This window comes from Lathyrus oleraceus, chromosome 3, assembly GCF_024323335.1.
Source record: "Lathyrus oleraceus cultivar Zhongwan6 chromosome 3, CAAS_Psat_ZW6_1.0, whole genome shotgun sequence".
Taxonomy (NCBI): Eukaryota; Viridiplantae; Streptophyta; class Magnoliopsida; order Fabales; family Fabaceae; genus Lathyrus; species Lathyrus oleraceus.
Window position 1 is genome coordinate 17,189,786 of NC_066581.1, and position 27,876 is coordinate 17,217,661.

General features: G+C 35.7%; 3 protein-coding genes across 3 annotated transcripts; 2 read left to right on the forward strand and 1 right to left on the reverse strand.

Annotated features, from left to right (window-relative positions):
- The first annotated feature begins 951 nt into the window (after positions 1 to 951).
- Positions 952 to 3,979, forward strand: LOC127132167 (probable serine/threonine-protein kinase PBL26). The gene is made up of 5 exons (XM_051061053.1): positions 952 to 1,520; positions 1,627 to 1,802; positions 1,903 to 2,092; positions 2,235 to 2,626; positions 2,716 to 3,979. Exons 1-5 carry the CDS (start codon positions 1,409 to 1,411, stop codon positions 3,625 to 3,627), a joined length of 1,782 nt encoding a protein of 593 aa, XP_050917010.1. The 5' UTR covers positions 952 to 1,408; the 3' UTR covers positions 3,628 to 3,979.
- Positions 3,980 to 4,074: 95 nt separating this feature from the next.
- On the reverse strand, positions 4,075 to 7,530 carry LOC127132168 (wall-associated receptor kinase-like 21). The gene is made up of 7 exons (XM_051061054.1): positions 7,226 to 7,530; positions 6,057 to 6,656; positions 5,438 to 5,890; positions 5,223 to 5,338; positions 4,875 to 5,135; positions 4,572 to 4,772; positions 4,075 to 4,487 (listed from the first exon to the last, which is right to left on the reverse strand). Exons 1-7 carry the CDS (start codon positions 7,314 to 7,316, stop codon positions 4,437 to 4,439), a joined length of 1,773 nt encoding a protein of 590 aa, XP_050917011.1. The 5' UTR covers positions 7,317 to 7,530; the 3' UTR covers positions 4,075 to 4,436.
- A 9,226-nt stretch (positions 7,531 to 16,756) lies between these two features.
- LOC127132169 (violaxanthin de-epoxidase, chloroplastic) lies at positions 16,757 to 19,935 on the forward strand. Its single transcript, XM_051061055.1, has 4 exons — positions 16,757 to 17,462; positions 18,229 to 18,325; positions 18,432 to 18,823; positions 19,283 to 19,935. The coding sequence occupies exons 1-4, from the start codon at positions 17,050 to 17,052 to the stop codon at positions 19,782 to 19,784; spliced, it is 1,404 nt and encodes a 467-aa protein (XP_050917012.1). The 5' UTR covers positions 16,757 to 17,049; the 3' UTR covers positions 19,785 to 19,935.
- The last annotated feature ends 7,941 nt before the right edge of the window (positions 19,936 to 27,876 follow it).

The window sequence follows — 27,876 nt, forward strand, 5'->3', positions numbered from 1 at the left end:
CTGTGTGATTTGTGATTGTTAGCACTAGTTTGTGAATCACTTTAAGACTTTCTTGCACCCTTAATTGATTATAGTTGAACTATTTATTTGGTCTGGACGATTCATGGTTTTTACTCTCGTATTGAGGGATTTTCCATGTTAAAATAACAGTGTTCTTTTGTGTCTTTATTTGTTCGATTTGTTGTCTTATATTTGTTGTTGATCCTCAAGGTTCCTACAAGTGTGGAAAATTTTATATCTGTTACAGATTAGTCTGCTATTGTGTCTTAATTTTCCATCATCCAAGAGGCCAACCAAAGTCACTTAAAGCTTCCCCGACCCTCTCAATAAAGCCTGGGGGGCAGTTGTATTGGGTCGACCAAAGATCCAAGTAGCTAAGGTCAAATTCATTTCAAATCTACTCCACTCGATCCTATATACAAAAGTCGATTCACACGAAAAATAAGATACATTCTCTAATATTCACTTTTCACTCTACTCATCTTAAATCTTAAATTGATTTATACGTTGAAGTGTTAATCTTATAGGTCTATCTCACACCGTCGTAACGAAAATCAACACCACCAATTCAAACTGGAAATCAACACCATCAATTCAAGATAGTCAAATCACCGACCACGTTCATTTCTGATTTCAAATGGAACAATATCATATATTCATTCACAAACAATTAAAAAAAATTGTGTTAATTATAGTTGTCTTGTCACTTACTATAAATTTTGATTGCTAGCGTTCAGCCTTAGTTGGACTAAAGATAACCAAAAAAAGAACAAGGAACAAGCTTCCAACCAACTACAACTTGATCGTGAACAACTAAACTGAAATAAAATAACAACCTTACCTCAAAGTCCACTTAAGATAACAAAATACTAATGCAAAAAATAGTTACAAGTCAGAATATAAACAGTAATAATTAACTTAAAAAAACGTTGTCAATACTAAAAAAGCAATTGTCGGAAAAAGACACCTAATAATAATGTCCATTCAAATTCTCCCCCTTTTCTCTCCGAGACAACCTCAACAATTTTTTCCATTCCTCATCATCATCATTACATGCATGTCTTCCTCTTCCTTTAACCTTACGCTGTTCAACATCCCTCTTCCATTTTTATAGCCTCTTTTTCCCTCTTGTGTTGAGGGGTGGCTCCTTCAATTTCATTCATTGAGGGAACCTCCGTTCACTCCTTTTCTCATTCATTCATTGAGGGAACCTCCGTTCACTCCTTTTCTCATTCATTCATTGAGGGAACCTCCGTTCACTCCTTTTCTCATTCATTCATTGAGGGAACCTCCGTTCACTCCTTTTCTCATTCATTCATTTCTTTTACCAATTAGTTCTTAGTTTTTCTTTTTGTTTCTTATTAGAATTTCTTTTTGGACGTTTTTTTAATCCATTAGAAAAGAAAGAATGAGTTGCTTTCCTTGTTTTAATTCTCAAAGGAGTAAGAAAAGCAACAGCAAGAGGGAACATGGGGTTGCGCCGCCGCAGGAAAACAACACACTTATAACAAGAACACCAGGTTATTTATTTTGCGTGTTATTTCTGTATAATCTTGATTATATTCTATTGCATTTTCTATTTTTTTAATTCATATAATGATTTTGTTCAATGTGAGTGATATGTAGATATAAAGAAACCAAAACCAGAGGAAACAAACCAAGTTGACACATCAAATATTCAAGCACAAAATTTCACATTTCGCGAGTTGGCAATTGCGACCAAGAATTTTAGACAAGAGTGTTTGATGGGTGAAGGTGGTTTTGGAAGAGTTTATAAAGGAACAATTCCGGCAACAGGACAGGTTATAATATGATAATGTTAATTCAGTTCTTACAACAATGTTTTTTTTTACACTTGTATTACATGTGTTTTGAGTGTTTGTGTTTTTCTTCTCTCTCTAGGTGGTAGCAGTGAAACAACTTGACAGAAATGGGATTCAAGGAAGTAAAGAATTTTTGGTTGAGGTTTTGATGTTGAGTCTCTTAAACCATGAAAATTTGGTTAAACTTACTGGTTATTGTGCCGACGGTGATCAACGTCTTTTGGTGTATGAGTTCATGTCAGGAGGTTCTCTAGAAAGTTGTCTTCTTGGTACACTCTCCCTATCTTTCTATGTTCTTCGATTTTTTACTTACGCATATACTTGTATTGTGCATGACATAGTTTGTATAAATCGCCGTTTTGATCTCTAACGTGAAACTAAAATAGAGCACATGTTTTGGTTTTGGCGCAGAGAGAAAACCCGAACAACCTCAATTAGATTGGTATAGCAGAATGAAAATAGCATCTAATACTGCGAAAGGACTATGGTACTTGCACGACAAGGCAAATCCCTCGGTTATTTATAGGGACTTGAAATCTTCCAATATTTTGCTTGATAATGACCATAACGCAAAGCTATCTGATTATGGACTAGCGAAACTTGCTGGTAAAGATAAGATGAACATTGTTCCTACAAGAGTAATGGGCACTTATGGTTATAGTGCGCCCGAGTATGTAAGAACGGGTAATCTCACCTTGAAATCAGATGTTTATAGTTTTGGAGTTGTCTTGCTAGAACTCATAACTGGAAGACGAGCCGTTGACACCACAAAATCGCACGACGAGCAAAATCTAGTTTCATGGGTAAACTATAAATATAACATCTCTTTTGAACATTATTGTTTTGTCCTTTGATTTTGTGGTATGATATATATTTTGATAAATTTTTACAGGCACAACCGATATTTAGAGATCCAAAAAAGTATGGAGATTTGGCAGATCCGAAGCTGAAATATTACCCGGATAAGGATCTGAATCAGGTTGTTGCAATTGCAGCCATGTGCTTACAGGAGGAAGCCGCTGCGCGTCCTTTGATGAGTGATGTGGTAACTGCTTTGAGTTTTCTTTCAACTTCTCCTCCTCCTGGAGGTGTTCCTGAACCTCTTCCACCTCCCGATTCCACCTCCCAAAAGAGTGTTGCGACTGCCAATGAAAGCGAGAGTGAGGGCAATAAGAATAAACCACCTATTGCAGCAGATAGTGCGAAATACGAAGAATGTGAAGAAGGATCAGACGAAGAATCTGAAGAAGGATCAGACAATGAATGTGATTATTATGAGAATGAAAACCATGAATATAGTCCACAAGATACTAAAGAAACAAAGGAGCTTCACTCTCAATCAAGCCGCAAGAGCAGCACAAAATCAAAGAACTCATGTTCCGGTTCAGAAAATGGTCGCAAAAGCGGTAGGAGAAAGCAAGCCGCGGATGGAAGTTTAGCTCAGAAAAGCAGCAAAAAATCTGCTGCAGGAAATTTAAGCCAGAAGAGCAGTAAGAAATCTCGCGAGCAAAAGAACAGTAAAAAATCTTCAAAAGCTAAAAATCAGTCATCTGATAGTAGCAGCAGCAGCGAAGAGTCACAAGATGAAAGTGTTCTTCTCAAGCATGGTGACGATAGGAAATCACCCGATGGAAACAAATATTCTTTTGGGCTAATAAGCAGCGATAGCGGGGAAGGATCACACGTAGAAGTTCATCATTTCGATCGTGTCAGCATGGGGCCATCTGAGGGGGAAAGTTCTCACCATTCTAAACATTCCAGCAGCGGAGGATCAGATGAGGGAAGTGTTCACTCACCACGATAGCTTGCAATTGAACAGGCGTATTCATACATGCAGGCTGCGCTTTGACGTGTTGTTTTTGTATATTTCTGTCAAAGTCTTCTTGTTGTTGTTGTTTATACATCGATCAGTTTGGTTGAGCGAGACAAGTATAACATAACCGCCTCAAAATATAAAAAACTTGACACTCTACCATCCACATATATATATATATACACTTCGTTTTGTTTAGTAGACTTCAGCTACATTCGTGTATTTTACCTTTAGTTCAAGAACAAGTGTGAAGATAACCGTGAATTTCCATAGGTGATTGTTGAAATTATTGAAAACAGTGACCCTTGTTTGTATTATATCAATGATATGGCAATTCTAACGTTATTAGTTAGTACTGTTATCACAATTATATTCTCTGTATTAGGCCAATCAAAACAAGTTATTCAGTTTAATCTAATTTTATTTCATGATATTATTGTGAAATCTGAACTATGCCATATAGATTATAATAAAATAAAGACAGATAACGTAGATGCGATTCAAATTTCTATTGCTTCGAGTCTATAACACGCTTCTGAATCGAAGATCTGAATGACTGCAACAACATTTCTTTCTTTTGCTGTAGTACGATATTTTTTTATGGCTCCAACACATTTTCTAGGTGCACCTAAAGATCTGCGAGCGAGCGAGCGAAATACAAGGGAAACATGTCACACTTCTTTAACACAGTCGTGATAGTTGTATGCTGAAAGTATATTATATGTACCGTAATGTACATATTCGTCTTCTATTTTTCCGTTTCACTTCTTCAACTTTAATCATACACGTGAATAGAGGCGTCAATTAGAGCTGGATGTTGATGTTGTTGTTGATGGTGTTGGGGTTGTCTTCTGCATAAACAGAAAACTGTTGTTAACTTGGTAAGCACAAAACTACAACAAGCGATAACAAATCGCGTGTATTTCTATATATACCTTGCGTGCTTCTATGTCCCTATAGACTTTGTCCAATTCGTCAAAAACGACCTCAATTGATGGACGACCGGTGCTTGATTTTGCAACACAAAGTACTGCAATCTGTAAAATAGTTCCGAAATCCGTCTTATCAACTTGTCCCTTTAGTCGCGAGTCTACAAAATCTGACAGTGGACGCTTTCCCATACTCACATCTCTTGCCTACAAAAATTAATATTGCAATGTAATCTCATATAATGTAATGCATACATTTAATTGTTATTATGTTCTTTTTTCTGTCTTGCGATGAATGAATCGATCTACCTTTCTGGTGAGCTGGTCTCTCGCATCGAGATCCAATTCTATGACTTTCTGTCCCGACAGAATTTGCAAAGCAACGATTCCGAAACTGTATACATCACTTGCGCAAGTTAGCTTCGCATTACTCATGTACTCGGGATCCATATAACCTATGGTTCCTCTAACATCAGTGAAAACCTTGCTCTCTTCCATTCCCATCATCCTTGACAGTCCGAAATCCGACAGTTTGGCTTCGTATTTCTCAGTCAAGAGAATGTTCGTAAGCTAATCATTAAAATCGGTACCAGACATCAAGAAAACATTATCTAAATATTCCCAATGTCAAATTCAGATTAATTTCATCACACTTACCTTGATATCTCTATGTACAACACAACCCTCGATGTGATGATGGAGATACTTAAGTGCAAATGAACATTCTCGCAGAATCCTCACTCTTGCTTCCCATGTCAAATGACTATCTCTTCCTGAAAATTCACACACACGTAAATAAATTCAAATCATCATTTACGTTACGTTGGAATATGTTAAATGATTGATCAAGAGTGAAGAGTAGAGAACATTACTCAAGAGATGTTGAGCAAGATTTCCATTTGCGCAAAACTCGTAGACTAAATATCTCTCGCCATCTTCCATGCAACAACCAAACAAGCAAACCAGGTTCGGGTGACGAAGCCTAGAAAGGCCTGCAAGTTCTCGGGTGAACGAATCAGAACTCGACGTGTTACTCTTTATCAAATGCTTGATTGCCACAACTTGACCACTAGGCAAAACGCCTCTATACACCTCGCCTGCACTCCCACGTCCAAGGTTTATCTTTTCATTTTCAAAATTCATCGCATTTTCAATTTCGGTTTTCGTGAACCAGTACAATCCAGACCAAGTAGCTATCTGTTTCAACTGAGCATGCTTCTTAACAGGCTTCTTCTTTGATACACATTTTACCAGAAAAACAATAATCAATAATGCTAGGATCGCTACCACCAATACTCCCAACACAAGTTTCTTCATCGATGATTCTATATTCGCCAAAAAAAAAATGTCAGTATCATTGTTCGATCAGACCTTAAGAATATACATATAAGACAGACTCAGGTCTAACATTAACATTTTCAACGTCAGGTCGGACTTTAAAAACGCGAATTCGTACGCAACGTTTTTAAAGTATAATAATAATAATCTTACTCTTGTTATATACTGCTGGAGGCGGAAAGCATCGCAGGAATTTGTCAGCAAGGAAAGGATCATCTTGTTGTTCAAAAGCAACAGAAACAAGAGCTGCTACGCCACATATGGCTCTCTCGGTATCATTGTAGTTGTCCTTACCAACCATTTTATCATACAAACCATCTCGTAAGCTCAAAATCGCGCTCGTACAATCCAGACACGACTCTTCAAACGAATGATCAAAGTGGCTACATTTTTGCAATGCATCTGTGAACTGTTGCAAGTTCTGAGCATCAAGCAAATATAAGTTGGAGCATTTGGAGCTACCAAGGTAAATGTTATCAAAGCCACATGAAGATAGAGACATCCCTTGTTGCGGATGGAATGATTTGTTGCAACTCTGCCATTGTTGTTGAGAAAGAAAGATTTGTCCGGTCGAGTTACGGACTTGCGAGGCGAGGGCGTCGGAGAGTAGGGTAAGGGAATTTCTGCAGCAGACAGTAGTTGGGAAACCATCACTAGTGCTACCCCAGTTTGTTATATCTTCTTTGACACTTCCACATTCACCAAATGGCATATACTCATATTGGGATGCATTGAAATCCAATGCACATGTACCTAAGCCAAATGGAAAGTGTTCTGTTAATAGCTATGCACAGATTACAATTTTAACATTAAATTTCCTAAATAACAATTCAGTTGATAGCTATGCACAGACTACAATCTAATCAATGAAATCTAACTATGTATCACTTTATTTTATTCTATCTAGCACACCACTAATTCAAACAAATTTTTATGTTTTTTTCAAACATAATTTTAATTAAAACTACTTTTTTAATACGTCAATGTACAAATATAGACTTTAAGTCTATGTTAATTGATCTATCTTATTTATACCCTTGGTTATAGTCATCTGCTATTTATTGAACCACGTTGACGACATGTTTAATCGGTTAGGTTTAGTGTTTCTTCTAAAACAAAACCGAATCAAACTGGATTCAGTTTGGTTCGACTCAGTTGATCGTTTTGCGGTATATTCTCCTTTATGCTATTATTTTTTCAAATAATACATTTCGTCTTAATATTCATTAACGTATATAATAGTTATTAGTATTTGATTTAATGAGAAATAAAAAAAAAGAGTGTGATGATAGTATATAGAAGAGTAAGGAAAATGATTTGACCTTGTGTGTGGTTGGGTGCAGGAGATATGAGCAGGAAAGAGTTTATAAGGATAGCAAAAGTGAGAAATGGAATGGCAGGGAGGCGAGCCATGGCTTTTTATTTGCATAATAATGGAGAAGCAGCGCAACGTACAAACTCACCAAAATTTTTCCATTAGACTAATGGAATTCAGTACATATAATAGACTTATCATCTTTCATTGCCATCATCGCTACCTAAACCAGAATATGGATATTCTCAATTATTAACACATCACAGCTTCTGTGCATTTCTATGACATTGTAATTGTCACCAAATTATTGTAATCTTTAGGTATATGTTTTTATATGGGAGCTCTATTTTGGACTACTTTCTTCTATTATAGACCACAGTTAAAAACTAATAGAAATTTTAACAGATTGTGACTTTCTTTATCTTTATAAATCAGATAGTCATTTGATAGATGTCAATTTAATATAAGATACATATTTTTGTTTCATCAAATTATATTTACTATAGGTCATTGTTACTATCGTAAAATGTTGAGTATAATATTTAACCACTAATGCAGTGCAAGTGAACGACGGTAAAGTAATAAAATAGATATCGATCTATAGAAACTAATGATTAAAGTATTGAATTCTTATCTAATCAATTTATATCTAGAGAAATCAAAAAGGGAATTTTTATTAAGCAATTAAATAAAAATAGCAGAAAAATCTCTTAAGCATCAAATTAGGGCAAATAAGACCCGGGATTATGGTTCTTTCTAACACAATAATACAATCTTTATCACATCTATTGCGAGTCTTTTGCATAAATTATAGAAAATAGATAAAATTAGACATTATCTGCTTTCGTCAGCGCATTGCCACTATCATCGATGAATAATCCGCCGGCTTTCGCATCGTTTGGATTAGTATTCGACGAGTCATTACTTTTGCCTATCTATATGTTTTCTCAAATTCGTCTGTCGTCTTTCACATCGTCCTGATTAGGTTGTTTACAAATCTGTGCTCCGATATCGACACATATCCTTTCAAACTACGGTCGATACCTAAGAACTACTTACTTTCGTAACGAAGTTGGAATGCCTACACTCAGATTATAAAATAAATTTAATTAAAATTCTCGTAATTGATAGGTCATGAAACAATCCCCATAATCCCTAGTCCATAGGAAACTAATCACTCATGGTGAAGGTAAACACAATCACATAGATATTAATCATCAAACTCATATTAATCAAACAAAACAAATGAACAATATTAAGAGAATGAATAGAAAACCCGAATTGAATTATAAACTTGTTCCACAAATTACTCCCTTAGAGACTTGAGTTACAAATAGAATAGAAAAATAAAAATTTTAGAAACTAGGAGAAAAATACAAAAGTTGGGGACCCTAAACTCATAATTGGCAATGAGTTTTATAGGAGAAAAATAAAAGTGGAAAATATTCTTGATTGAATGCAAAATATTCAGATTTGATTCATATCCAATCATGCTTAAGAGCCACAATTAAGAGAATATTTTCTCATTTGATGAAGCAAAACTAAAATTGGAGTTTTTTCTTAGCAACTGTTACGGGTGGCCGTAACAGGTCACTGGAATCTTGCCTTGTAAAGCTCAAAAGAAGGGCTCTTGGGCATTATGCTTCTACGGTCCGTACCAGCCCCCTGACCTTAGTACCGGAAAAATTGTCAAATATCGTTTTCGCCCCGTTTCGCTTGTCTCTGATCCCTCTTTGCTTGGATGCTCATTAGACTCTGGAATTTAAAATAAAATACGGTAAAATACTAATGGAAAACTACTAGAAAAAACGATGCAAATACCACTTATCAAACTCCCCCAAACATAGATCGTTGCTTGTCCTCAAGAAACAAAGCTTACATTCATGAGTTTTCGGATCAAGCATACAAAAACTGGGTAAATGATACTCATACGTGAATCTTTGTTTCGATCAGCTAGGCCTAGTTCTCTTTGTAATCATTTGTCAACGAAGGTATTTCAAGAACACTAATTGCGATAAAACCACGAACCTAAGACTCCCTTTTGGACACCTCTCCAACTATGTTTTGGGCTTAAGTCTCTTTTTTGATTTTCTTCTCCTTTAATTAGACACTCATATTAAGACAATTGCAATTATTGATGTCCTAACATGCACAAGATGGATCAAGAATTTTTTTCTAGGCACCTTTTTATTATACTTTTTTCTTTTTCAATGAATTTATGCACTTTGACGTTTATTGGTCCACTTTGGAACGACATTTGAGAATCAGTCGTCATTAGGCTAAATAACCGGGTGAGGGTTACCTAACTTAGAAGGTCTAGTTGTCTTTGTTGCATATTCATCATTTTGGTGCCCAAATTATGTGTTTCTCAACCAACCATACATACATGCAAGTCTTTTAATTATGTTGGACCGTTAATATAAACTAATCGAGAAATACTTCTCAAAGTTGAGTATTATGGCACAAATCTACACGTTGGACTCACGTCCTTACTCCGGGGGACCTAAGGTGTTTGGGTCATACCTAAGTTTTCATACTTTCTTAATGCTCCTAGTCCTAACCTCTCTTCCCTCAAACTCTATATAATTTCTCATCTTCCCCACAACCGAAATTTGTCATAAAAAAAATTCACGGTCTTAGTATTGAGAAAACTATGAAAGCATCAATCAAACTAGTAAATTATTAAAACAAGAAAGAAACAAAACATAAAATTGAAAGAAATAAAAATGTGATAAGAATAAAGAAAATAAATCGATACCCCCTCCCCCCGAACTTGAGCAAAACATTGTCCACAATGTTTAAGCTCAGCATGAGTTAAGCTATCAAGGTTCTTGCTAAAAAGAAAGAACAAAAAGAAAAATGTAAGTACGAAAGAAATGTGTGTTATCTCCCACTAAACGCTTTATTCAACTTCGTTGAGCTCAACGGACTATGAGTACAATCACTCAAGGTGGTTCCTTCAACATCAAACTCGTCCCTTGGTCAACAGCATCCCTAGAGGCATAATATTTTAGCCTTTACCCATTCTCGTGGACTCACTCTAAACTTCAATTAGTCCATACAGTGTTACCTTTTTCACAACAAAGGGTCCAAACCACCGCGACCAGAGTTTTTTGGGAAAAAGCTTATACCTTGAGTTAAACAACAACACTAAGTCTCCTTTTTTGAATACCTGGTTTATAATCCTTTTATTGTGCCATCTCTTAGTTCTCTCCTTGCACAACTTTGCATTCTCATACGCGTCAAGCCGAATCTCCTCCAACTCACTCAACTGTAATATCCTATTTTCTCATGTTGTTTAGTAGTCTAATTTGAGGGCTTTAATGACCCAATAAGATTTATGCTCTAACTTAACAGGAAGGTGACATGAGTTCCTATAAACTAGCCTAAAAATGGGCATACCTATAGGAGTTTTAAAAGAAGTTCAGTATGTCCAAAGTGCGTCGTCGAGTTTTGAGGACCAATATTTCCTAGAGAGGGATACCATATTTTCTAAAATGGATTTTATCTCTCTATTAAAGACCTCAGCTTGCGCACTGGTTTATGGGTGATAGGGTGTGACGACTTTGTGGCGCACTCCATACTTTTTTAGTGAACTATTAAATTGTCTAGCAATGAAATGTAGCCCCCAACGCTTATTACAAGCCTAGGTACCCCAAACCTTGGGAAAATGATCTTTTTGAACAATTTTATCATAACTCGTGCATCATTAGTTGGAGAGGCAATGACCTTAATCCATTTTGACACATAGTCAACCACCACGAGTATATACTGATTCCCTAAGGATGGGGGAAAGAGTCCCATGAAATCAACCCCCCATACATAAAAGATTTCGACCTCAAGAATGTTATTTAGAGGCATGTGATTTCTCTTCGAGGTGTTTCTCGTTCTTTGGCACTGGTCACACTTTGCAATGAAATAATGACCATCTTTGAACATATTTGGCCAATAAAGCTCGACTTGTAGAATTTTTAACACAGTTTTTAAAGGTGTGAAAAACACAATAAATGGGGGGTTTGAATTAGGTTTTAAAAACAAAATCTTTTTACTAACTCAAAAACTCCACACAATTAAAAGAACAAAGAGAGAAAGACACAAGGTCTTTTATCCTAGTTCGCTTGAAATCAAAGCTATTTCAGTCCACCCGCTAATGTAATTTCACCTTATACACAAGGATTTAATCCATTATATTGATTATAGAAATCACAAAGAACAACTTTCTTTGTCTTCTCAAGGACCCGACTACAACTTAGTCTCCTTAAGGAAATACAAACAAACAAGTTTGAATACAACTTTTTATGTTACAAGTTGCTTCTACACAAGCAGATTGTACACAAATGAAATACAAACACTTAAAGAAAAGTAAGCACAAAGTTGAGATCTTTTTCACGTAGAAAACAGTCTTGTGAATTATTGCATTAGCATTTTCTTCAAGTCTCCAAGTCCTACTTATATAGCATAAGAAGGGGACCGTTGGAGGGCAATTCGAGGATACCAAAATAGCAGTTGTCCACTAACGGATCAGTGACAGGTGTGAAGAATAATATTGTCCTTTGCCCACGTTTTCAGGTAGTGGAAGGAATGTTTTTTATTTGTACCATCTACTATTTGATCATGTATCCATTTGATCTTATCTTCAAACTCATTAGCTTTTGATGAAAAGTTGATGAAGCATGAAGAAAAGAAACACAAAGCTGAAATTAGAATCTTTAGAATCTTCAGTCAGAACCTTGACCACGTCAGCGTCTGGCTTTAGATCTTCAGATTCTTAAGCTAAGTAACAAAACTTTAGAATCTTCAGTCAGAACCTTGACAGCGTCAACTTCTTGCTTGAGATCTTTAGAGTCTTCAGCTAAGTAACAAAAATTCAAAAGCTTTCCATTCTTCATAAGCTTGATAATCAAAGTCACATCCAGAAGAAGAAGTAAATAGATCATTGCAACATCAACGTAACGTCTTTCCAGAACTTCTTAGGAGTGAATCAGCACAGAAGCAGAAAGAACATTGCAACAACAACATAACATCTTTCAGAACTTCTCATGAGTGAATCAGCACAGAAGCAGAAAGAACATTGCAGCAGCAACATAGTGCCTTTCATAACTTCTCAAGAGTGATTCAACGCAGAAGCAAATTTTAGAAAAAATATTCAGAAACTGATGACGTTGCACGTCATAAATTCAGAATCAGAACTGGCTGTTAAAGCTACACAATAACAAATCGTTAGAGTACCAAAATTATTCTCACACAAATGCTACATTGTTATCATTAAAACTTAAAGGTATAGATGCAGAACCAAATCTTATTCTAATAGTTTTACCGGTACCCGCATGTCCATCATAGGCGGAGGCATGACAGTGAGTCATGATACTTTCAGTTCTCTTTTTGGGGATACACACCTTCGGAAAATTCCGTCAGTGCCTCTCTTAAAGAACAAAGGCTTGTCCCAATAGTAGTGTTTCAAATCGGATAAAAACTTTTTTTTACGTTGATAATTCAAATTTGGAGGTAAAACTCCGACAACAAGGTAGTTGACAAAGTCAGCATACCAAGGTGACTCCTTACCAATCAACGGAAAAAAATTGTTATTCGGGAAGGAGTCATCAAGAGGTAACTTATCCCCTTTCAAATCGGTCAACCTAGACAAACGGTCAACTACCACATTTTTCGTCCCTTACTTGTCCCTAATCTCAATATCAAACTCTTGTAGTAACAAGATCTATCTAATGAGCCTAGGCTTGGCATCTTTTTTACTTATGAGGTATCTAATGGCAGCATGGTCAGTGTAGACAATTATCTTCAATCCTACAAGGGAGGAGCGAAACTTATCTATGGCAAAGACAACTGCTAGTAATTCTTTTTCAATGGTCGCATAATTAATTTTCGTCTCATCCAAAGTTCTACTAGCGTAATAGATGGCATGCATTTTATTATCCTTTTTTTGACCCAACACTGCGCCCACGGTGAGTCACTAGCATCACACATGATCTCAAAAGGCACGCCCCAATCTGAGGGTTGCATTATGGGAGCAGAGAGCAAATCTCTTTTTAAGGTTGCTAAAGCTTCAAGACATTCATTATCAAAGTTAAATTCAACATTTTTCATCAATAGCCCGGTTAGGGGCTTGGTAATCTTAGAGAAGTCTTTAATGAACCGATGATAGAAGTCGACATGACCTAGGAAACGCCTAACCTCCCTCACATTGGTATGTGGGGTTAACTTTTCTATTATCTCGATCTTGGACCTATCGACCTTGATCTCTCTTTCGGACACTAAATGCCCAAGAACAGTACCCTCTTTTACCACGAAATGACACTTTCCCCAATTAAGCACGAGGTTTACCTTAACACACCTTTCTAAGACTTTTTCTAGATTTATAAGACAACTATCAAAGCTAGACCCATACAAAGAGAAGTCATCCTTGAAGACCTCCATGATGTCTTCTAAGAAGTTGGATAAAATTGACATCATGCAGCGCTGAAAAGTAGTCGGCGCGTTGCAAATCCCAAAGGGCATTCGTCGGTAGGAAAACGCGCCATAGGGGCAAGTGAATGTCCTTTTCTCTTGGTTACTAGGATGAATGGGGATTTAGAAAAATCCCGAGTAACCATCAAGAGTAACAAAAATGAGAGTGTTTGGCTAGACGCTCAAGCATTTGATCGATGAAAGTTAACAGGAAATGGTTTATTCGAGAAGCTTTGTTAAGCTTCCTATAGTCTATGCACATCCTCCACCCCGTAACGGTCCTAGTGGCAACTTGATCCCCCTTTTCATTCTTAATAACTATCATCCCTCCCCTTTTAGGCACAACTTGAACGAAACTAACCCACTTACTATTGAAGATGAGATAGATTATCCTGATCTCCAAGAGTTTAAGCATCTCCTTTTTAACAAATTCTTTCATTTTAGGGTTTAGCCTCCTTTAGTGTTCTCTAGAGGGATTATAGCTATCCTCTAGCATTATCTTATGCATATAAACAAAGGGGATAATATCTTTCAGGTCATCTATGGTATACCCCATGGATTTTGGGTACTTCCTAAGGACCGTGAGGAGTTTTTCAGTTCCGGCCTCCCCCAAACAAACATTCATTATTACGAGTCGGTTTCTCTCTAAGTCCAAAAATTCCAACCTAAGGGTATTTAGGAGTTGTTTAAGTTCTATTTGGGATTTTTGTTGCTCGAGCTCGTCACTTTGTATTACAAGCACTTTGAAGCTTTGCTGGGAGGAAACAAGAATTTTGTCCAATATCTCCTCATAAGCTTTCACTTCTATGTTTTATTTATTGTTTTGGGAACTATCAAGCAAACACACTTCCAACTTATCGGTCAGTGGAGGTTCTGATGTGCTTTCTTGAACACAAGCTTCGATAATATTGACTAAGCAATAAGAATCCCTCAAAGAAGAGTTTTTCATGAGTTTTTCTAGAATAAACTCAATCTTTTTCTCTCCTACATCAAAAGTCAACTTTCCTCTCTTGACATCTATAATGGTCTCCGTCATGGCTAAGAAAGGTCTTCCTAAAATTATCAGGTTCTTGGGATCTTCACTGATGTCTATTATGATAAAGTCAACCGACACATAATACTCTCCAACTATCACCAAAACATGCTCTAACACCCCTACGAGATACTTCGGTGTTAGAGGATGTTTTAGGAATGAGTCTGCTCACTAGAGACTAAAAACCATGTTGACAACTAGTACAGGAGATTTATCTAGAAGTCGGGAAACACCATGTTGAAGTTGCAATTAGGTTTAATTAGAGTATCATTTCAGAAGAGTATTGCCAATATTGAGCACCATTATAACACTCCATTTTATTCCAAATTGCACGACTTCGTTTCAAGACAATGTATACAACATATTGGAAAGGAACTGGGAAGGATAAAATTTATTGGCCTAGACAAAGCTGCATATGGTTGCTTCATTAGAAAAACACATGGGTTACCTTTTGCGTGTGAACTTGCATGTCTTCAAATACAAGGTGAGCATATTCCGCTGAAATCAATTCATGTGTTTTGGAAGAAATTATACATTAAAGAGCATAAGGCCACTCATGAAGATAATGAGACACAATTGGATTTAGAAGAAGAATGTGAAGAATTGAAGAGGTATTTCAGTACACTAGATATTCTAGGCCAAAGGGTGATGAAGAAAAAAGTTTGGGAACTAATACATCCATCCACATCTTCCATGTGTCCATCACCAGTGAAAATCAAGCCAAATAGGGGAAATACGAAGAGTAAAAAGGATGAAGAGAGTGATGTTCATAGTGATCCTTCGTAGTGGAAGTATGCTGATGGCCCGTAGGGAAGTCATTCCACAAATATATCATTTACAAAATCAATTAAAAGTCAACCAGCTAGCCAGTCTTCAAGACTTATTTACTTGTCTCAATTTCCTGTTTTCTTACATCAATACATTTATGACATTGTTGATGTGGGTAAATAAGGCAATTGTGGTTTCCGTGCTATTGTAGGTTTACTTGGATGTGGTGAATATTCTTGGCCTTTAGTTCGGATGCAGTTAGATGGTGAAGTTTATCAACACCATAAATTGTATTCCAAGTTGTTATATGACACGATATCAGAAGTTAGGAGTGTGTTACGAGTAGCTAGCTTGGATGTGTAGGGTCGTGGGAAGTGGATGACGATTCATGATATAGGTTACCCTATTGCTTCTAGATACAATGTCATATTGATTTCGTCGTCCAAGAACATTAACATCACGTTCTTCCCATTAGTGATATGTCTATGCATAACTTCAAATAGACACAAAATTATTGCAATTGGTTTTATTGATAACAATCACTGAGTTCATGTGAAGTTGAAATCAAATTGTCATTTTCCTTCCGTCATAGACTGATGAAGACAAAACTATAGTGAATGTGCAACAGCATGAGAATCAACATTTGCGAGACATATTAGACATCGTGAAGAAGAAGTTAAAAAGTCGACATAATTTATTTTGTATTGATATTACAACATATTTTGCATTATATGTATATATTTTATCGAGTATAGTTTGTTAAAAATGTTTAAAATTTATGTTTTTTTTTCTAAATCTCACAACTCTATGGAATTTTAAAAAAATTTAAAAAAATTTGATATGTAACAGATTTTTCAAAATATTCGGTAGTGATCAATTTTTTCAAAGTATCCGGTATAATTGAACCAAATTTCTCAAAAATCTAATATATATATATATATACCCTAGATATTTCAAATATCCGATATTTCTTTCACAATTTTGCATAATCTCATGAATTTTTATCGTCGATCTTTGAAATGTCTAATAATTCTTCATGATTTTTCAAAATTTTCGATATTTTTTCATCTAAACAAAAAAATCCGATAATTACATATACTTAAAAAAAATCTCAAATTTTAAAATAAGAGTATAATTGTAATTACAGCTCCCACCGTGTGTGAGGTGTGAGGCCAAATTGGTGTGGTAAGAAATCTCAAGTTGTTGGAATATATATAGTCCAGTCCAATCCAGTCCAGCTGAAACATGAAGAGTCCCTCCCTAGAATGTTGGAAGCATAGACGTGTACAATTTTGGTGGCACTGTGTTTTCAGACCACACACACGAACTCCCACCATATCTCATCTTCTAATGCCACGCCCTTTCTCGTCTCTTCTTTTTTATTTATTTTCTCGCTTGTCAATTTCCAAGGCATCTCCACCACTCTTCTTTCTATTATATCATCATCTTCCTCGTTTAATCTACCTTTACTTATTTTATTTATTTCCTCTATCTTTTGCAGTTTCATGTCACTTTTAGATGAGCTGAACGCATAGATACAATTATTATTATTATTATTATATGTATGTATGGCAACGTTGGGTGCAAACTCAAGTATTATTATTAAAAATGATTTAAGGTTTCATACAACAACAACAACATCATCATCAAGGTTTCAATGTTCTCCTAGTGGTACTGTAGCACTTCTCAAACTAGTGTCCTTCACTAGAAAACCTTCACACTTGCATTTGTTAAGGCTTCATAGCCATTCTCGCGGTTTGGGATGGCAATGTCGACACCACAAAGGGGAACACCATTCTTCTCCCAATCCTTCACAGATATTAGAAATTGGGTTCAGTAGGATGCTTGTTTCTCTCCATGATTGGAGAAATTTACGCATCATGGAACTAGCTGGCTTATTGCTTTGCATTTTAATGATTGTTCCGTCAGCTGATGCTGTGGATGCTCTCAAAACTTGTGCCTGTTTGCTCAAGGAATGCAGGTGTGCTATACTATACTTACTATCTCTCTTTCTTTTTCTGCCATGATAATGTAAATATAACTTAGAGCATCTTTAGTGCTAGAATTTCATTTGAGCTCTTAACTCTTTTTTTAGTGTACAAGCTTCAAAAGAGTCTCACAATAGGTGAGATAAGACTTGAAAATGAGTCTTTAAATTGGAGGAATTCCTCACTCTACAAGCCGGTTGAGTCAAGTCAACCCAAGTTTTAAGATGGTACAAGAGCATAAAACCTATCTAAGATCCGTCAGGTCACCTGCTATGGGGTCCTTAGGTTAGGCTCTAGATGTCATATCCTAGGTGTGTGAGGGGTGATCTATATTCATGAGATAAGACTTCAAAATGAATTTATAAATGAGAGGATTCCTCGCTACATAAGCTGATTTCGTAGGATTTAGTTAAGGTCCAACGCAAATTTACATGTACTATTTAAGAAAACCTACTAGTTTTCACTTCAATGGTAGAATCCGACTTGTATTCTAAACATACTTTCAATGATTTGGTTGTCAAAATATTGATGGGTTAGAAACTTAGAATCCCTTCTTGTAACAAAAAGTTGACGGCCTTCAATGGTATGATATATAAGAACTAAGAACAAGTTCATACGCACAAGAATGTGTCGGAGATGGTCTAATGAGCTAATAGTCTTAGGATTTGGATCCTTTCATGTTTGAATCCAACATTGGGGATTATGTTCATCATCTCACTATTGAAACTCATTGAGTTCTGAAGCTTCGAAAATATGCAGGCCAGAATTAGCCAAGTGTCTTTCAAACCCGTCATGTGCTGCCAATATTGCTTGTCTCCAAACTTGCAACAATAGACCTGATGAGACTGAATGCCAAGTTAGTTTTTCTACTCTTTACATCAACTTCAAGCATATACCATTGTACACCAATTGTTAAGGGAATCTCTGCTCACCAAAGCTTCTTTTTTGTCTTAATTTTATAGATTAGATGCGGAGACGTGTTTGCAAACAGCGTGGTTGATGAATTCAACGAGTGCGCCGTCTCAAGGAAGAAATGTGTGCCTAAGAAATCTGATGTGGGAGACTTTCCTGTTCCAAACCCGGATGTCCTTGTCAAGAGCTTTAACATTTCAGATTTTAGTGGCAAGTGGTACATCACTAGTGGGTTAAATCCCACCTTTGATGCCTTTGACTGCCAGTTACATGAATTTCAAACAGAAGCAAATAAACTTGTTGGTAATATAACATGGAGAATACCAACTCCAGATGGTGGATTTCTCACAAGGTCAGCCCTGCAGAAATTTGTTCAAGATCCCAATAATCCAGGAATACTCTACAATCATGATAATGAGTACCTTAACTATCAAGATGACTGGTAATTCCTTGTTCAGAGGCTCTCTTATTAATTTTTACTCACATGAAGCTTACATACTCATAATTTTCCTATTTAAAATGAAATTCAAGTGCTTGAAGTAAGTAAATATAACTTCCTACTTAAGAAAAAGAAACGACAATGACAACAAGTTACTTTTCTCAGCCTCTTATACACATGATAGGCATACCTTAAAATCAGAGTCGTCTCAAGTTTTTGAAGACTCTGTGTAGGTTAGCCGAAGTTTAAAACAAGTATTTTATGAGGCTCTATTTAGCCAAGGTTTTGCCGTGATAAATTTCATTGTCATGTGCGGTAGTCTCTCTTGCACGCCCTCAAAGACGGGTCGGCTTAAAATGCTAGACCTGTTCTTAAAAATTTGTAAAAGAAAACGGTGAATGAAATATTTGATCTGAATTGTCTTATGTATATTAGTTGAAGTGAAAATGAAGTGATCTGCAGGTATATTTTGTCATCTCAAACTGAGAACAAACCAGACGACTATATATTCATATACTACCGAGGAAGAAACGATGCATGGGATGGCTATGGTGGTGCTGTTGTATACACAAGGAGTTCAGTTTTACCTGAATCCATTGTTCCTGAACTTGAGAAAGTGGCAAAGAGCGTTGGAAGAGACTTTAGCAACTTCATAAGAACAGATAACACATGTGGACCAGAGCCTTCCATTGTGGAGAGGCTGGAGAAAAAAGTAGAGGAAGGAGAGAAAACCATTGTGAGGGAAGTTGAAGAGTTGGAAGAAGAGGTAGAGAAGGTTGGTAAAACCGAAATGAACTTGTTACAGAAGTTGGCTGAAGGATTCAAAATATTTCAAGAAGATGAAGAAAATTTCTTAAGAGGGCTATCTAAGGAAGAAATGGAGATACTCAACAGCCTCAAATTGGAAGCTGATGAAGTAGAAAAGCTCTTTGGACGTGCTTTGCCACTGAGGAAACTAAGATAACTTATATAAATAAGTGAAAAAAATGATGTAAGTTGTAACATATTTTTTGATATACTTTGTTTGTTATTGAATGAATTCTCATGTTTGTTCTCATAAGAATTCGTTTTATATAGAAAAAAAGACATCAAATTGGTGCTGTTTTTTCTTTAAATTTTTTCTTTAGAAACGAGTCAGAAGCCCCAGAATTCTTCCAAACACTGATTCGGCTCGATTGTGAGGGTATAAACATGTTCTTTGAGCATCTCCCTCTCCTATCAAATACGATCAGACAAGATGACAAACGCCCGAAGAGTGTTGTAAGACCAGTAGAAGTACAACAGTAGAAATTTGAATTTAAGAATATTAAATAATAATATTTGTTTTTATCCATTTTTTGTTCAATAGTCTATTTTGAAAGAAATTTTGTTGCAATTGTGTTGCGTCATAATCGAATTTTTAAAATTGGCACAATGATTTTACTAGCTTTAAATAATTATATAAATGTTCGTATTGGGTCATAATTTTAAAAGTAAGTTTCTTTTGTTTCTTTGAAAAAATGAGCAAAGATATATCCATTGTTTAAATTTTAATGAATTTTGATTACCGTCAAAATTTAAATAGAAGTTTCATACTAGTATTTCGTTTGAATGAGAATTTGATCTCAATATATATTTTTCTAGGTTAAGGAGTGAAATTTTATTCAGAAGAATGTGTGAATGTTTGTTGTAAAGTGTATTCAATAAGTAAAGGAGAGATATGTGAATGATAGATTTCAACCATACGAACTTGAACGTGCATATGTAGATGGAAGGATCAAAGTCGTTGGGATTGTGTAGGTGATCTAACATAAATAAACATTCAAGGACGCTATGAAAGGTAATGGCACTTTCTAACGATATTATATGTGATTGAAAGCATGTGTGTTTGTCTGTATGTTTGTGTGCCCAGTTAGGGATGTTTGATATTTGTGTGCCCGGTTGAGAATATATGATGCTTGTGTGTCCAATTGGGGTTGTGTGTTGCTTATATGGTCGTGGGGGATATGCAATGCTGGTGTGCCTAGGTGAGGATGTGTGTTTATACTGTGATGATAAACATGTGAATAAGATTTCATATGATATTGAATAAATATATGAATTGGCTATTGATAAATGATTATGATGAATTTTACATATACGTGGTATGTGTATGTTAGGTGGGTTACACAAGATGTGTCAGTTGGGCCATAATATATTGCGATACATATATATATATATATATATATATATATATATATATATATATATATATATATATATATATATATATATATATATATATATATATATATATTTATATATGTTCAAGGTAGCTCTTCACAAGGTGTGATTATCAGGAATGAACCCACTTTTAATCCTGAGGCATTTATTGAGTCGATGCTAGTCATTTGGATTAGTCATCATGGGGAGGTGTCCCATTGTGTGTCAGATATACCATAAAAATTAGTAGGAGGTATCTACGACACTCTGCATAGTGGTTAATTTCGAAAAGATATGCATGTGATATTTTCAAGTGGGTGTATCACACATGTAGAGTCAGCATTAGACTATTTGTGCATTGTCGTATGTGTTGAAATAAATGTTGTGATTGTTATATATCGTGTTGTACTTGCATGTGTGTATTCTTTTATATATGCTATTTTTAGATCGTGACCCTCTACTATTATTGTGGAATGGGATGAACGCTTAAGTTGTTAGCAACTATGATGTTTGGGGTATCATTTTGTCGTAAAATTTTACAAGATGTGAATGTCTTTAGCGATCAAAGTCATCGTGCCACAATGTCATAGTGAGGCATTGGTAATAAGTCATTCATGGGAAAATAGCAAGTGTACTATTTTTCTCACTGTAGTAATAAAAGGGAAATTCCCCGTTTGTCGATCTCAAGGACTGCTTGACGATACAGAGTTTATAGATTGTTTCAATTAGACAAAAGCCTTTGGTTTTTGTGTTGTGAGTAATTATCCTACCAATTGCAAATAAGTAAAGCAAGTGAAAAGGTTGAACGAGATACAAATGAGAGACGATTGCTAGGGTCGGTGAATGAAACTTCCTGTAACAGATATAATTTATGAAGGCTAAGACAATATTCCTGTCAAATTAATTCCGGTCCTCAAGGGTATCTATTCCTAAGTCCTTAGTAAACAGACCTTTGATTATGTAACCTAATTACTATGTCCATAAATAATTAAGTTCATACTCAAGCATTCAATTATCAAGAATTACCGGTCAGATAGAAAATCCCTAGTCCTAGGTTATTTTTACTATCCAAATTCTTATCCAGGTCAATGAATAATCGCGGTCCAGCTTAAACTATTCATAATAATCATCATTCGTTGGTCCGACGAATAAAGCATAAAGAACGGTAATAAGAACAAATCAATGGAAAAGAAGAAATAATCAATGCATTCATAAACATCAAATCTGTCACATTCAGAATCAGGGTCACCCCCCTAGCAATGGGGGGTTTAGCTACTCATACTAGAAATAAAAACAAAGATTAATATTGTTGTCATTACAGAATTTCGTGAGGAATCAATCTTCAATAGTCGGAAAACTCTTGAACATATGAATCCTTTGATATTCGTAGAGTCTCCAGCCCTCAAAACGCGTCTTTTTTCTCTCCAAAACGTCCAACCCCCGAAAAATCGTGGTCTGGCCTCTTAATAGCTCTTCAGTTGGATTTTTCCTGATTTTGTGCTCCATACGCGTATTGAGCTGTCCCATACGCGTATTGGCTGGTCTCAAACGCGTACTGCACGTAACACAGCCTCTGATACGCGTATTGCCCAGTCTGGTACGCGTATTGCCCAGACTGGTACGCGTATTGCCCAGACTGGTACGCGTATCACCAGAAGCTTGTCTTTTGGCTGAATTTTCCATCCCTCTGGTCATTTACGTATGCTACGCGTACTGGGAAGGCCCATACGCGTCTCATGTAAGGCCATACGCGTACGGACAGCAGGTTCTCCAGAAAAATGATTTTTTCTTCCGTTTTCTTGCTCGGGCTCAATTTCTCATCTGACGTTTGATTCCCTGAGCTTCCAAACTAGTTTTTTACCTGCTAACATACCCAAAAGTGTAAAATATCCTCAAGAAACTCATCAGTAACAACACACTTAATATTATAGAATTGAGCTTATATCTACTAAAAATGCTTCAGTTTACACAGTTTACCTGACTTATTTACGGTTAAATAGTGGAATGTCTAGCATAATTGGTGACTGATCATGACCCTCTACTATTATTGTGGAATGGGATGAACGCTTAAGTTGTTAGCAACTATGATGTTTGGGGTATCATTTTGTCGTAAAATTTTACAAGATGTGAATGTCTTTAGCGATCAAAGTCATCGTGCCACAATGTCATAGTGAGTCATTGGTAATAAGTCATTCATGACTTAGAATTCAAGATCTGCTTAGGGTTATCTCTAAGTGTTGTCTATTTCTTTTTTGTGAAGTATGTTTTTGATATAAAATGATTATAAGTGTAAGTTTTATTGACTTATACTTGATGTCTTACACTTTGTAAGAAAATATATTTAGGTGGTCAAAATATTTTATAACTTTGGGCAATTCTTAGGCCATAATTTTAGAAAAAGATTTAGAGAGAAAGTTTTCTACTTTGAGACTATTACTTCCAAAAAGACAAATGTGAATGCTTTTTATTGTATTGTTGTTATTGAAAAAGAAAAAATACACTCCTGTTGTTAAAAATCGGGGTGTTACACTGTGGTATCAGAGTTTTTGTCTAGATTTCCATGGGTTGTGATCAGGTGTCCTAAGATGATCAAGTGTCGGGTTTAGTGGGAGTAACTATTTGGAGTCCTATGTGTTATGTGTTGTTTTCATTGAGTCAAGCATGTTATGTGCTCGAGGTTTTTATTGTTTCTTAATTGAAATTAACGTAGCCTATAATAATTCAGTAAGTAGAGTAGTTAAAAAATCTAGAGCATTAGTCAACATTGGTCAATAGGGGTCTCTAAATTCTTTAGACGCGTGGGTCCGTAGAGGACGCAATTGAATCGAATAAGAATTACAAGGTATTTCTACCAATAACTCATTGGATTAAAAGTTGTGTTGGTCGTGGTCACTCGGAGATGCTGAGTAGAGACAAGTGGATAACAAACTTATAAAAGATTTCCAGGAAGAACCTGATTTGGGGGACCTTATGAGAAAAATTAATGGATGTTCATTCTGGTGAGTTCGGGATGAGACATGATGAATTTTATTGACTCTTAAGATTATGTCGTTGTGTAAATGTGGAGCATATATAAATGTCTATTGAAAACTATTAGGATACTTGGATGTCAGTTGAGCGTCTTATCTGGAAAGTAAGAGGGCGTTGCACGTCAAGAGTGATTGAACTTAGTGAAGTTCGACGACGATTATACGATTGACAGGTACCAAAAGGGTTAAAGTTGTTCTTTTTAACTTATGATTAGATTTGTAACTACAAGTATTAAGGATGAATTTGGTGATGATTGAAGGTAGAAGACCAAGTATCACATAGATAAGTGACGATGTATACGAAGTTTGAGAGATAGTGAGTATAGAGGTTGATATGAGATGAAGGTACAAGTAACACCATGAATTTAAGTAATTATTGGAGTTGAGATGACCAAGTGCTAAATTATTCAAGTAATGGACGACAATGTTTGGGGGAGTTACTAGAAATGTCATACCACATGTAGACAAGGGTTCATTGTAAGAGTATTTAGACAAACATATTTTATATTGGGACAGACTTGTTATTGTATATTAGAATGTAATGGATTAAATTATATGGTATAAAATGTATTTGGAGTTCTTGAAGATTAAATTCTACAGTTTGATATAGGGATCAAACATGACAGGGAAGAAATTATAGCGAAGGATTTATGTTTGGGTAGTTATTCTTTAAAATATGAGCATTAAGATTTAAGATAAATGCTCAGGGAGAAGTTTGATGAGTAAGATATGTCTATTTTGGAGGAATAATCCTTCATGCTGTTAGATCGCAGAGAAATGTGTTGGTCTGTACCTTGTTAAAGGATATAAATGAATAAAAAACCAATGAGTGGATAAATGTCTCAAAATGTTTTGCTAGAAATTTTGCGCAAAAGATTAGTTTGTGGTGAAAGAGGATATTATGACCTTTGGATAGTCACAACAATTAAAGATAAATTGAACAACAAAGAGTATGCTTGATACGACAAAAATTGATGTGGAATAAGGATAGCTGGATTATTTGCAGCAAATTAAAGATGTTGTTTGCAATCGACAAGATAATGGTCATGGTTGGTTGGGGGACCAACTTTAGGAGGTTGATTGCTGAAATTTTGAAGTTTTAAATTACTAGATGATCAAATAAGATATAGTATAAGGGCCTTCAAAGTTGGAACATCGAAAAGCTAGTCGTGAAGATTGAGTTTGTACACCATCAAGGAACGGAGAAGGTAACTCACATTTTTAATAAAGAGGATGACAACCTCGTTGTTTAATTGGTTAGAGTTAAAATGAATTGTAAGAAGGAATACAATGATATAATCGACACAAAAGAAGCATTACATCAAGAGTGTATGTTGTAGATGATGAGGCCGTGCTCAGACTTAAGGCGAGGATTTAAGAAGTTGTATAAGTGGCAAGAGAATAATCTAGCGGTTGAAAATCTTATATCACCAGGATAATGTATACTGTATTAGTGATTGGAAGGGACATAATAGTCGGAATCAGGATGATGAAAGTACTAAGTGAAAAGTATGTTGGAGAATTCTACATGAGACTTTGGAAGTTAAGATGAGGTTAAGTACGATATGTTGTTAATGGACAAAAAGATGGAGTGAAAGGACTGGTATTGGGAAAGACGTGTTAATAAAAGTATTGGAGAAGCACCTAGAGATGCGACATATGTGTCACGGTGCAAAAAATGACCTAGAGCGCTCGTACGCTCGAGATGATAACATAGTCGCCACCAAACTTTATTTTTTCCAGAAGTAAAGGGAAAATATTAATAAAACCATTAAAATAAGAGAAAATGGTCTTCGCAACCAAATTCGGATTCAGTAGTCGATTATGCAATGAGATGGTATTAATACCCCTCACATCCATTATACTCAACATGAACCATTTATTTAGATTCACAAATAGAATGTTAGCTTTAGCTTATTTGCTTTCTTTGAGTGATTGAAAGTTCAAAAGAAAAAGAAAAAGAAAATGGGTTGCAAAAATGTTTTTATTAGGCAGCGCTTTTTTTAGCCTTAGACAGCGCTTTTTTTAGCCTTAGACAGCGCTTTAAAGCGCTGTCTAAACCTCCGCTGCTAAAGGTTTAGACAGCGCTTTTTTAAATCTTAAAAGCGCTGTCTAAGCCCCCCCCCCTTAGACAGCGCTTTGGCCAAAAGCGCTGTCTAAGCCCCCCCCCCCCCCTTAGACAGCGCTTTGGCCAAAAGCGCTTTATAAGATCCTCTTATTTTAAATTTTTTAGGTATACCTTAGACAGCGCTTTTGAAAAGCGCTGTCTAAGCCCCACCCCCTTAGACAGCGCTTTGGCCAAAAGCGCTTTCTAATCCCCCCCTTAGACAGCGCTTTTTACAAAAGCGCTGTCTAAGGTATACGAAAATTTTTGAAGCTTTTGTTTTAAACCACATTTTTTCCACGTTTATAAACCAGAATTTCTACCTATTTTCAACCAGATTTTGACAGACAATTATCACATTTTATATATGCCATTTTGGCCTTTTTTCTACCAATTTTTGGCTAACAAATATATATATATATACCAATTCAAACCAATTTTGCCTTAAATGTATCAAAATATATACAAATTTATGTACACATTTACAAGTCATTACATATACTACAAATGTACACATTAATTATACAAATTTATGAACAAACATTGAGCTCTATCATGAATTGACACCACTCCTCTTTGATTTCGTCCACTCGATCCTTTGTATAAAATGCACACTTGAATTCCTCAAAGTACTACATAATAATATAACCAAACTTCAAGCAAGGGGTTAAACAGGCCAAAATGATTACTGCAACAACCTAGATATCAAATAATGAAGATAAATATTGTTTTACAGATATTCTATGTTTATCAGTTGTTCAGAACATGAACACCGCAAATGGAGTTAAAAAAGATTGTGACATGCTAACAAGTCAAAGAAACATTTAATGATTTATACAGCTCCACCACTACCTTTCCCACTGACATGCAAGCAATGCAAAGAAGTCCACAGTAGCTAAAAAGTAACCAGATGAGAAATCCCCATTTCTGACCCTCTTCAGGCAACTGCAGATGATTATTTGCATTATGCCTCATAAACATGTTAACAAGAGTATAACTAAAACTTAACTTAAATGAAAAACATACACAGCTCTTGGCACTCCTGAACCACATGGTACCAACTATAGTCCAAGCCCAAAGAAATGGATAAAGAAGCAATCCAAGGATTGAGAGGACAGCTACTCTTCCACAGAACCGGGCATATCTCTGCTGCCACCCAAAATCTCTAGAAGCATATGAGAAGGGATGGAGGAACAATGTGCAGAGGAATTAGTTTCGGGATTTAAGAAATTAAAACATCATTTGACTTGGTTTGTTTGATGCAACACAAAAAATTCAGAACCAATTTAGTTGAGATTGAGATTACTTTCATCAAATCGAAGTCATCTATGCAAGCAAAATGATTTTGCAAGTGAATGCTGAACAGCCAAGAGAAATTACATGAAATATATCATAGAAATTCACTTTCCAAAATCCATATATGAAAACTATATTTTTATAAAATCATAGGCTTCCATTTATCTCCACTAACTTGTATGCCTCTTCCAGACTACTATTTTAACTTTTAACCTTAAGCCATGTCACTTGCCACCATTCCAAACAATGATCGAAAATGTTGGTGTTTTGCTGTTATATTTTCAATTTTCAATAAATCAAGGTAACTTTAAGACGTCTATTTTATTTTTAATTTAATATTTAGGTTATTATTATATTAGAATTAATAGCAGTTGAGGGTTCTACTAATGTCGTGTTTGTCAATGTCTCATATCATGTGTCCTGTATTGAATATATGTACTAACTAG